The 12,311-nt window shown below is 37.2% G+C and overlaps 1 protein-coding gene across 1 annotated transcript in view; it reads left to right on the top strand.

The window, feature by feature from the left end:
* The window catches only part of snd1 (staphylococcal nuclease and tudor domain containing 1), a 171,632-nt gene extending 165,953 nt beyond the window's left edge, over positions 1-5,679 (top strand). The window contains exons 23-24 of the mRNA XM_022749010.1: positions 2,673-2,717; positions 4,657-5,679. Of these exons, the coding sequence (XP_022604731.1) occupies positions 2,673-2,717; positions 4,657-4,722 (111 nt within the window). The 3' untranslated portion in view covers positions 4,723-5,679. The remainder of the gene's footprint in view (positions 1-2,672; positions 2,718-4,656) is intronic.
* The last annotated feature ends 6,632 nt before the right edge of the window (positions 5,680-12,311 follow it).

Below are 12,311 nucleotides of genomic sequence, written 5' to 3'. Positions count from 1 at the left end.
ATCTGTGCGTATTGTGCTGTAGTGCTCTTGACTTTGCATGTGGATGCAGACTCTCAGCTGTGTAGAGTTTTGGAAAAGTGTAGATGGAATATATTTCCTTTAAAGTTGAGCTTTTCCTAGTTTGCTATTCTTCTCAAAAATGTAATTTCCTCCTTTGCGTTTGAATATTGCCAAATCTACTTTGGCAGATGTGAAAACCTATTCCACCTGATTTTAGCTTCCCCCTAACTTCCCAAGTGCAGCACTAGGAAAGAACTAAAACTGCTATGGGCCCTGGTAGCTCCCCCCAAAGCCCAAATGGCATCACTGGCCTTTTGTGTCTGTGAAATATCGTTGGATGGGTCTTCCATATGGTGACATCTGCCTGATGGGACCAAGATGCCATATCCCAATGCTTTCCAAAAAATCTCTCCTTTAGTTGGCTTTGATGGATGACTTCTGCAGCCACTGCACTTCCCCCAGCCACACACTCACACGTGCACTCGCTAAGACACAGTGACTGTACAATCCAGCTGCAGGTCTGTTATCTTGACGTGCCATGTGCAGCGTAGCTATCAAATCAACCTATGTGCACAAGCTAGCTAAGCAATTAAACTCTAGAGCCCAATCCACACTCGACAGTTTTAACATCTGGCATCCTTGTTCTGGTGTGTGTGTGCGTCTGAGTGTGAAAGCCAGCTCATCTGCTACTATAATAAGATACAAAATGTGGTGCACAATTGAATCCATTGTGAGAACACAATGACTTTTTTTTTTGCTGTCTCCTTCTTTCAAGTGACTTTTGCTGTTATTTCTTTAGAGTAGTTTTCCTGTTACTGTGATGTTGATATTTCCCTCTAATCAGAATCAAGCAAACTCTGCTCACCCTATGAATCTGGCAGAACTGTACTTCCACCATTCACAGACTGAATGTGAGTGGTCAGGGTCCACCATGGTGGAGGTTAGGTGCGTGTGTGCGTGCGTGCGATCACACTGTATCCACTCTGACATTGTATTGATGGAGGACAGTTCCACTCATAGGGTCTGTCGTCCAAGCTTTCCAAGGTCCATACATCCACTTGCACTGAAACCATCTGACCAAACCCAGCCTCCCCCCACCCCACCCACTGCCCTATGACTCATCACTGGTTCGTTCAATGAGGCTAAATGGCTGTTCTAGCAGAAACAGTCAATATGCTCAACACTGCACATTGGCTTCCTCCTCTAGCTTTCTCAAACTCTTTTATATCCTCTCTATACTCTCACTATGCGCACTTATTCATGTCGAGCAAAACAAACAGATGCATTCATATTGAACAAATGATAGAATTTAATGTTCCCACAAAGTGGCTTATGCTGGTGGTTATGAGAGAGGTGTGTATTGTATACAAGTGACAGGTTGTCTAGGGTCAACCCTAACATCACCCCTAAGGAACATCGGCATAATTGTGAAATATTAAATATTTCAATATTTTCACACTAATTTCTGAGATATTCTGACTATAGAAAGATTGATAAAGAGACATAATGAGGAGTAAAAACAACCTGTCAAGCAACACAAATCAAACTTTTTCATACTTTATGTTTTAGTGCATTTGTCTGTGTTTTTAAAGAACGTTGACTGTAAATGACTTGTGCTGAATAGAGAAAAGTGTCATTAAGTTACCAAACTGCTTCTGTGATGTCTGATATTATGTTTGCTAACATTAGCCACTACAAGCTACTGGTCAGAGACCAGACTGACCAGCTGAAAGGATTATTCAACTGGTGAACTAACAGAAAAATAATCTATAACTGTTTTGCTGATTGATTAATTGTTTAAGTCATTTTTCAAGCAAGAATGGTAAACACTGAGTGGCACCAGCTTCTCAAATGTGAGGATTTGCTGCTCTTCTTAATCTTAATCTTCTTAATTACACACTGATTGTTCTTTGGGGTTTGTACTGTCAGTTGAAAAAAAAACAAGCTTTTAAGATGTCAACTTTGGCTTTGGGAAATTGTGAGAAGCATTTTTCATTAATTTCTGACATTGAATTGAACAAAGGAGCCTTTTATTCCTTATGAATTTTTCATTTCTGTCTCACTCCCACCCTGTCCCACCACCACACTGAACCATAGAGTTCTGCTTTTCTACATGAAACACACGTAGAAGTCAGGCTCACCACCTTTGAGCTAGTAGCTTCCTTAAGACGTCCTGCTCAGGCAATTGATTATAAACTGCTGCTACAAACCAGTGAGGTGTTGGCCTGAGATGAGCAGGCACAAGGGGATGTGAGTTGTAGCATGAAGCGCAAAATGATGGTGTGCCCACGGTGGATAAAGCAATGACCCCCGAACAGTGAGCCGTAATGTGGTGTTGGCTGTTCCGTATGCTTCGTTCTCATGTTTGTGCGTTCCACATTCCCTGCAGTGACATAACCACTTTGTGTCTATGTGTGTTATCTTGATGCTGTTGATCTTCAGAGCATAATGTGTTCCTTACATCCACTGTTGCTTGGAGGATGAGCAAGTGTCCTTCTGTGAAAGACGTGAACTTTGTGCAAAAAACTTGTGAAATTTCCATGTAAGCAGGTAAAAGAAATGTCTCCAGGGGCAGAGCAGGTTGAAAGAATGCATTGATTCACCTTAATCCTTTAAAATCCAATGTGTGACAGTGATGTGATATGCTAATGACTTGTCTCTTTCTGCCCTAGGTGACAGAGTACCTGAACAGTCAAGAATCTGCCAAGAGTGCCAGGGTAAGTCACTCCATCCCAGCCAACCATCTTATTGTCTTTTCATCAGCTTCTCTGTCGCCTCTTCCTCCTAATAACTGTGGTTTGTCTGTGAGAAATCTAATGTTGCCAAAACAAGAATATATTACAACACTAATTACTTTTCTACACCAACTACCGAAGAGAAAGTGTCGTCTCTCTGTGTCGCTTCTCTCTCTCTCTCTTTCGCTCAAGATGTGACACATTACATTGGCAGTCACTATTGTCCCATATGGATTGGTGCCCACAGTCTGTGCAGGTCCATACTGTGAAAATGGGGGTGGGGATGTGTGCGAAAATGTGTAGAGGGGCTAGAAGGAGAGGAAGAAAAAACAGGAGAATGAATAGGAGGCACATAACACACCGGGCTCCCATGCCGTCTCAGGACAGATGAGATGAGTCAATCAAAGAGCTTTAAACCAAGAACATGAAAGGACCTTGTAATGTATGTCATAAGGAATGTCATCAGTCATCATCATGTGAAAACAAGCCTGTGTTTAAAGCTTGTCTGGTGATATTTGATATTTATTAAATTTATTATTAAAAAACACAACCAACATTAAATGTATCCTACTGTAACAAGTATTGCCTGTGTAGCCAAAACCTGATATAGCTTATTGCTCCATTGTTGTCCTAAAAACACATAAATGAGCCACACATTTGCACAGGCAGACATGTTCCTTCATTAGGACGGAGGAATGTGTCAACCAGTGTGTCGATGACCATCCTAGTGCAGTAAATACACAGTAGTGCAACAAATCCACTACTGAAAATACTCCCCAACTCATGCACAATTCACTCCTGTTAGACAAACACTTGCTAAAAACTACAGTGCCCAGCTGTTTTAGGGAAATAATTAAGTTTTTTTTGGATTTAAGAAATAATGTAAGAAAATTAGAAAAGTGTCTAATAGTAAGTCCTAAGTATTCGATCTTTGTTAACAAAGGTCGGATCCCTTTTAGGTCTTTCTTTTTAGATGTTGACAGCAAAGTGTCAAATCTGAGGTGCTTTTCACAAGAAACCTTGAGCCTGCACAGACTCTTGGATCCTATTTTGTTTTTACCCACGTAAATGTCAAGATTCATGGCTCAAAATCCTAGAAGAAGCCGTCCCTCCAGCGCTCATTTAGTTACCCCGTGGTGATACAGCAAACCCAGACAATGAGCCAGTCAGAGGTGGAACTGACTCTAATCACAATCAGAGTTACTACCATGTTTTCAGGGTGTTAGGGAGGAGGAGAAAAAAGGCAGCGCAGTGAGAGATGGGAAATGACAATACGTACAAATGGCTTCATTCATTCATTCATCCTAATAACTAGTGCTAATTAGCACAGTCACTAATTAGCTATGAATCACAGCATTAACAGCTGAGCGCTCATGCCTCTGAGAGCCAGAAAAGAAACATCCCACACAGACACAGACCCTCGTACACACAAAAACACCCCTCAAACTGCACAATTTCTATCACATTTAAATAACCCATATCACACTGGATGCTGCTCCAAACTACACACACACACACTTTGCCATCGTATTGTGATAAAGGCGACATTTAGCAGGGAAATGCATGTGACGGTTTATGAGGCGATGCAGGAGCATGGATGTAATGGAACAGGAGAAGTAATAGACTGGGTGGTATTTGAGACGCTGAGCCTCCAGCTGAAATGAGGAAGCACCAAGAGTCAGATTAAACAGTGATGATAATGATGCAGCCTTTGCACTGGCCTGCAAAAGCAGTGATGTCTCTGTCGACATTGCATTGTGGTTTTTTTGGTCTCCCCTCTCCTTTTTGCTCTTGATCATTTAACATGTAATGTGCTAGAGAAATTATTGCAGTCCCATTAAAAGCAGTTAGGAATGTAACAGCATTTTATGGTTATTTGTTTCATTGTGGTCAATAAAATCCGTCTCTGTCTTCCCATTAGCTCAACATTTGGCGCTACGGAGACTTCCGTGCAGATGATGCTGATGAGTTTGGTTACAGCCGTTAAAAGAAGAAAAAAATTAAAGGAAAAAAATAAAACCGACCATCCAATCAACACCATTCCAAAGACCAACATGGACGGCGAGTGACGCATTGGACAGAAGACAAAGTAAAGAAATGATGAAAAACTAAACGACAAGCATTGACTCACTCTTCCTTTTTGACATTTCATCCCTCCGGTCCTGACTTCTCTTCTGTGCGTACCATTTTTTTTTTTTCCAGCTAGCCCCTGTAGCTCCAAATAGAGCATGCTAGCAATGCTAAAAGAAAAAAATGAATCATACAAGAATCACTTTCCATTCATCCTTTATTTTCCTATTGGGCCACTGCCAGCTCAAGCAGCCTGCACTATTGCCAATCTGTGGTTTTTTTTTGCCATGTTACCCTTTCAGCAGACTTCCTGTGTGAATGATAATTATGATACTTACATATGTGGTTCAGCCAGTCATTTTTCTTGCTCTCTGACACTCGAGCCCAGTCCTTGCTTTCCTCTGGAAAGAAGGCACTGGGTGTTTGGGGGAGAACGCTCGATTTGCAAACAAATGCTTCCCTTATGAATTTCATGTAAATGTGAGGATATGTTGAAAAGTGTAAATTGATTTATTTTAGAGAAATACTGTAGGTTGAGCCACACAGACAAAAAAAAGGATGAGTTTATTTTTGTCTTCAGTGTATATCTGTGTGGTGATGACATTTGCGGATGTTTTTGTGGGGAGTGTTTTGTCGTTTATTCACTGTCACACTTTTATGACCAGTAAATATGGACACCATCATGTGGCATTTTATCATCAATCTTCTTCTGTAAAGTTTACATTCTAATAATGGTTATGATCCTGTCTCTGGCATTCTATTCTCTTCTGTCTATGTATGCCATAGCAAAAACAGTGTTTGAATTTATTTCCACATAATGGACCTTTGCATTCTATTAAAAATCTGCTGAATAAAAATAAGCAAAGTAAAAGTGTTTTGTTTCCATTTTTTTTTTTTTTTTTTATAAAAACATTGAGTAGTGGAGGTTTTTTTTCTCAAACTGATTGACAGTTGTTGGTACAAAGACTGACAGACTGAGGTCAACTTAGAATCTGAGTTTAGATGTTTGATTTTTAAAAAATAGTTGAGCCACAAAAGAAGAGCACTCCTGCACAGATAAAAGCTTTTCTTACCTGTAAAGCAAAACACTCTGACAAAGTTATTTGACTAAAAGCTTGGAGTTTTTTTTTTTCAAAGAATTTGCTATTAGCAATGCAGATAATGTTTAGAAGCCTGCCTCAGTTTTGAACTTTTACAGGTGAAGGTTAACTTCACCTCTAAATCATTTCAAATTTATCACGAATTCAAAGTAGTTCTTATCTGTTTCTACCAAACAATAGTGTCAAATAGACTATTTCCATTCATTAAAGGATGCTGGTTTATGCAAGTTGTGCAGAAGGGCAACATCTGAATTTACATAAGGCGATGTATTTTTTTTTTTCAGAGGGTTATTTTGAAGAGTGCATGTCTGAAATGTGTTTGTGTGATCCCGAGGCTTAGAAACAAACTAAAACATGGATCTCAATATGAGAAGTTCGACAGAAGCTTTAACAGATTTATATATGCAGTATAAAATCATGTATGTGTCTTCAGCTCTGCAGATATCTACATGCAAATACTTGCCAAATCTTTATATTTCCTACTTTTCCTATTAAATGTGCAAAGAAATAATCAGAAATTTTGTGAACTATACATGGTTTAGATAATTTCATTTAAGGTAGATGAGTTGAAATGGGGAATGTGGGGGGGGTGGATGCCCAATATATGTCTAAGTAGGTTTAATCCTTTAGTGAAGATGCACTGTAACATTACTTGTAGTGAAGCGTTACATTAAAGATGCAACAAGATACTTTTTTTTCTTGTTTTTCATATTTGTTCAACTGGCATGGATTTAAATATACTGCAGTACTAGTTTTGATTTGTGCTCTTGGGCATACTCAACAATCTTTGCAGCCATATCCACCATGTTATTGTAAAAAAAAACCTGCTATAATGAAGTGCTCATAAACATTTGATATGGCCTGCCATATAAATAAATGACTGTTAAGCATAGAGCCCCCGTGCGTTGCCAAATCTGACATAAACCACATCGTTGCCTCCTCATATAATCACTTATAGGGTTTAAAGATAACTTCATGAAACCGTATACGCTTGGTTGAACCCAAAGAGAACACAGCCATGACAGAATACAACACTGCTATACTGTATCCTGCAGTATTCATAAGTTTGTAACATCATCAAGGTCACCTTGATGAAATAGACATTTACACTGGTTTTGTGACAGTTCTCGTCGACATGAATGTGGCACATCCGTCATGTACATTTAAAATGTATGGAACATGTTTTCAACCACATGGACATCCATCACAGTTTGAAAGTATTCTGAATGACAGCTCAGTGTGTGAAGCGCTGTGCTCACAGGGCTAGACTGCTATATATCACAAGAGGAGCTCACTACCTCAGAATCAACACTTTGAACTGCATTTGTCCCATGATGGAAAATTTGATTCCCACACATTATCAACACTAAACCAATCACCACATTATGTTCCATATGGACAAACACCAGCTGCTGATAAAGCAAAATAAAGTTGCTTATCTCCGCAAGATAAAGAGCCCTCACTCTCGTATAGCTACATGACTCCTCCATTTAAAGTCTAACTGAAATCAGTCATCCCTCTCTGCAGTCAAAAATGTCAGCAATATTTACATTTATTGTTAATAGATTTTTAGTATTCAAAGGACGGAAAAAATGTATTTGCTTTGAGTCCCCACACCCTCTGAAGGGGCACAACAGGCTGAGCAGCAGCAGGGAACCAAAAATACAAAGTAAACTGGAAATTGTAGATTACAGACAGTGTGTTGTTAGCTGTGGTATTGGAGAGTATGGACAACAACAGCATCTAAACTCATTAAAATTACATTTTCTGAAAAGCTTTTTTAGCTGTTTGATCTGACTAGCCTTAAAAATGACATTAGCAGTGGACTTACTCAACAAGCTAAGGTGCAAGACGAGACACATCCATAATTCAGACAACAAGAAGATAGTTATTTAAAGTAAAGTACACACACATATATATACACGTGCATTTTGTAGTAGTGAAAAAAAAACATGTAATTTATTTTCAGTTAGACTTAAATATGAAAAATAACTGCACTGGGAACAAAGAAGCGCCTGGTTGTTTTCCTCTTGAAATTAAACACTCTGAAGAAGTGACCAGAGGTTGTTATTGCAAACTACCCTGAAAGAGGCTAACCAAGATAGAAATGTACCTACTTAACATTCAAATTGTGTTTTTAAAAAACAGCCTCAGCCTTGAAGACATGTTTTTCAATTAGACATGGCAGGAGCACTTCTATTTTTCATGACTTTCTGTGTGGTTGATAGATGACACACTGTAGGTTTTGCATGATCACAGTAAACCAGAGGCAGAAATTACTATTCATGAGTGAGCTTTGTATTACAGCACATACTAGGTGTTACAGAAGCTGCTGCCATTCAATCAAATATATGTGGGGAATTTAAAGTTAGAGGGGTTAAACACAAAATCTAACAAAAAAAAAAAAACTGTTGCCAACATCCCTCCACACCAGATGCCAGTCTTAATTCCAGGTGCCACACAGCAGTCAGGAGCCACCAAATCAAAGATGGCTCCAGTAATTTATCACCAGTGTTCATGTCCAATTACCAGAGGTTGGAATAAGAAATATGCTCTAAGGGCAATTAAGAATCCTGTCTGTCCTGTCAGCTCACTCATGGACTGGGTGAGACGACTTTGTCTTCTAGATCTATGTCCTTCCTCTGTCTTTTTTTGTCACAATCTATCCATCGTCTCTTACACTTTCCCTCCACCAATTTCTCTCCCACTCTGCCTCATTGCTTCTCCTCTCCGAGCTGATGAGAGAGCTACTGGTCCCACTCACTAGAGAAGGAAACGGGAAGGAGAGAAAGTGATGATGGGAGATATGAAAAGTGGTTGTCTGTTCGAGTTGTAAGCTAAGCCTTCTGGTTTCATCTCCGCTCTGCTTGTAAAGCTGTCATAGTTGAAACAACGCCCAGCAGACGTAACAGGCAGATTACAGAGAACTGTTGTCAGCAAATTGTTTGCTTAGAAATGTCGATTATTCGGGGCCTTCCACAGCATCGGAGGCAGCCAAATCAAAGCTGTGTCAACAACAATTAGACCATGAAATGTTGCCTTGTGAAGGATTTGTAAGAGAAAAGCGCCCATCACAGAGGTCCTTTATTCAATCAGGCAAATGGTGTTTTTCTGTAATCTATCCACGTGTTTACATGTGTCACCAGTGCAGCTACAAGAATGCCAGAAAGAGAAAAAATTTAAAAATCTATGATTTGTTGCAAACAAAAAGCAGAGGAAATATATTTTTGTCATGAATCCAAGGCATGTTTCCCCTCTGATAGGTTTGACGAGAAAATGAAACCATCTCAATAACCCACAAAGCTGAGAAAAAGAAAAGAAAATGCTTTTAAAACACATCTGAGGGTTGATATGAACATATGATACAAATGGTTTCTATGTACACAGTACCTGTTCAGTGTCAATGAATGCACCATTGGACATAGAATTGGCAAACTATGTTTTACTTTTGTATTGCATGTCTCTGCCTTGGATTTTATTGTATTTTTTTTAAAGATAAAGAAGTACAAAAAACATATATAAAATATTTTATAAATCATTCCAAAGCAGGATTATCTTTTCAACGCTGGTATGTTTTACAAGGGCTTAAATAAACTGATGTTCAATTAACTCTTTTTTTCAGTCTGAGATCAGGGAGTAAAAAAAGGCAAAGTTAATATTATTCCATTTATAATGTCCATCTGCTCCTCTGAATAGTTAATTTATTGTTCATGCCACTTAATTTCATGCCTTCCCCCTAAAAAACATTGCGTTGCTCCCTTGTCTTTCCTTATCTCTTAGTAACACCCGCTCATGTCCTGCCCTCTGTCCTCGAGTGGTGCAGTTTGTGGCCAAAATTTACCTGCTTCAACCACTACAGGAACCCAGCCATAGCAACACTGCTGGCCAGCGCACATGTAATCAGCTCCTCCTGGGTATAGTTATGATTTTAGGGGTGCAATCCTGTCTGAGAGGGCTTTTCTTGTCTGAGCGGTTTATGAAAATCACAGTGCATACTTTGCAAAAGCTTAGAGTTAATTTGTCAGTTTACTCCATTTTATTTAAACAAGGAAACCTATGTAAAGCTACAAGAGTTACTCAAAAGACTTTTTAGCATGCATGCTGGCTGTTATGAGTATACTTTATTCTGTGAACACACTATATACTCAAATCCTGCTTAGTATTCATTTGTAGTGTGAATCTGGAACGCAGCTAGTAGTAATTCCTCAGAATTTATTGATTTAGCGATAGCTTCTGCTTTAACTTGTTGCATTCAATAAGCAGCGTCTTGCATTTTGTACCGTCTTGTTTTGGACATTACTGTTAACTAAAATTACCAGGTTTTGGTAAAAACAAATATATGGAGTAGTGAAGTGTACCAACAATCACACTAAAACTGACACAACAGCTGGAGCACACAATCAGGCCAATACACAGAGATTTTTGAAAGAAAAAAACATTAAAAGCTAACATAACATCATAGTATACTAATAATGAGGCATCAAAAATAATTTAAAAAAGGCATAGAAAGTCATAAAAATGTTACAATATATTAAGGCACAAAAAATCATACTATAATGAGGATTAAAAAGTCACAAAAAAGTCACAGTATAATAAGGCATAAAAAGTCATAGTATATGAAGGCCTAGTCATACATATGTCATACAAAAATTTCATTGTATGCCAAGGCATGAAAACGTCAAAGTATAGTAAAGCTTAAGAAGTCATATTATAGTACGGCATAAAAACTCATAAAAACGTCATAGTATGGTAAGGCTTAAAAAGGTCATAGTATAGTAAGGCATGAAAAGTCATAGTATATTAAGGCATGAAAAGTCATAAAGAAGTCATGGTATATTAAAACATAAAAAGTCATAAAAATGTCATAGTATAGTGAGGCTTAAAAAGTCTTAGTATAGTAAAGCATGAAAAGTCTTAAAAAAGTCATAGTATAGTAAGGCATAAAAAGTCATAAAAACGTCATAGTATAGTAAGGCAAAAAAACATCAACCTACAATAAGGCATGAAAAGTCATAGAAACGTCATAGTATAGTAAGGCAAAAAAACATCAACCTACAATAAGGCATGAAAAGTCATAGAAACGTCATAGTATAGTAAGGCAAAAAAACATCAACCTACAATAAGGCATGAAAAGTCATAGAAACGTCATAGTATAGTAAGGCAAAAAAACATCAAACTACAATAAGGCATGAAAAGTCATAGAAACGTCATAGTATAGTAAGGCATAAAAAGTCATAAAAACGTCATAGTATAGTAAGGCAAAAAAAGTCATAAAAACGTCATAGTATAGTAAGGCTTAAAAACATCATAGTATAATAAGGCGTAAAAAGTCATAGTATAGTAAGGCATAAAAACTCATAAAAACGTCATAGTATAGTAAGACTTAAAAATGTCATAGTATAGTAAGGCATAAAAAGTCATAAAAATGTCATAGTATATTAAGACATAAAAAGTCATAAAAATGTAATAGTATAGTAAGGCTTAAAAAGTCATAGTATATTAAGGCATAAAAAAGTCATATTATAGTTAAGTTTAAAAATGTCAGAGTATATTAAGGCATAAAAAGTCATAAAAACGTCATAGTATATTAAGGCTTAAAAACATCATAGTATGATAAGGCATAAAAAGTCATAGTATAGTAAGGCATAAAAACTCATAAAAACATCATAGTATAGTAAGTCTTAAAAATGTCATAATATATTAAGGCATAAAAAGTCAAAAAAACGTCATAGTATAGTAAGGCATGAAAAGTCAAAAAAACGTCATAGTATAGTCAGGTATAAAAAGTCATAAAAATTTCATAGTATAGTAAGACTTAAAAAGTCACAGTATAGTAAGGCATGAAGATTCATAAAATCGTCATAGTATAGTAAGGCATAAAAAGTCAAAAAAATGTCATAGTATAGTAAGGCATAAAAAGTCAAAAAAACGTCATAGTATAGTAAGGCATGAAAAGTCATAAAAACGTCATAGTATAGGAAGGCATGAAAAGTCATAAAAATTTCACAGTATAGTAAGGCTTAAAAAGTCATAGTATAGTAAGGCATAAAAAGTCATAAAAATGTCATAGTATAGTAAGGCATGAAAAGTCATAAAAACGTCATAGTATAGGAAGGCATGAAAAGTCATAAAAACTTCATAGTATAGTAAGGGATGAAAAGTCATAAAAATTTCACAGTATAGTAAGGCTTAAAAACTCACAGTATAGTAAAGCCTAAAAAGTCATAAAAACGTCATAGTATAGTAAGGCAAAAAAAGTCATAAAAACGTCATAGTATAGTAAGGCTTAAAAACATCATAGTATAATAAGGCGTAAAAAGTCATAGTATAGTAAGGCATAAAAACTCATAAAAACATCATGGTATAGTAAGACTTAAAAATGTCATAGTATATTAAGGCATAAAAA

Source organism: Seriola dumerili, unplaced genomic scaffold, assembly GCF_002260705.1.
Source record: "Seriola dumerili isolate Sdu_G_001 unplaced genomic scaffold, Sdu_1.0 BDQW01000138.1, whole genome shotgun sequence".
Taxonomy (NCBI): domain Eukaryota; kingdom Metazoa; phylum Chordata; class Actinopteri; order Carangiformes; family Carangidae; genus Seriola; species Seriola dumerili.
This window is presented reverse-complemented; position numbering and strand designations above follow the sequence as displayed.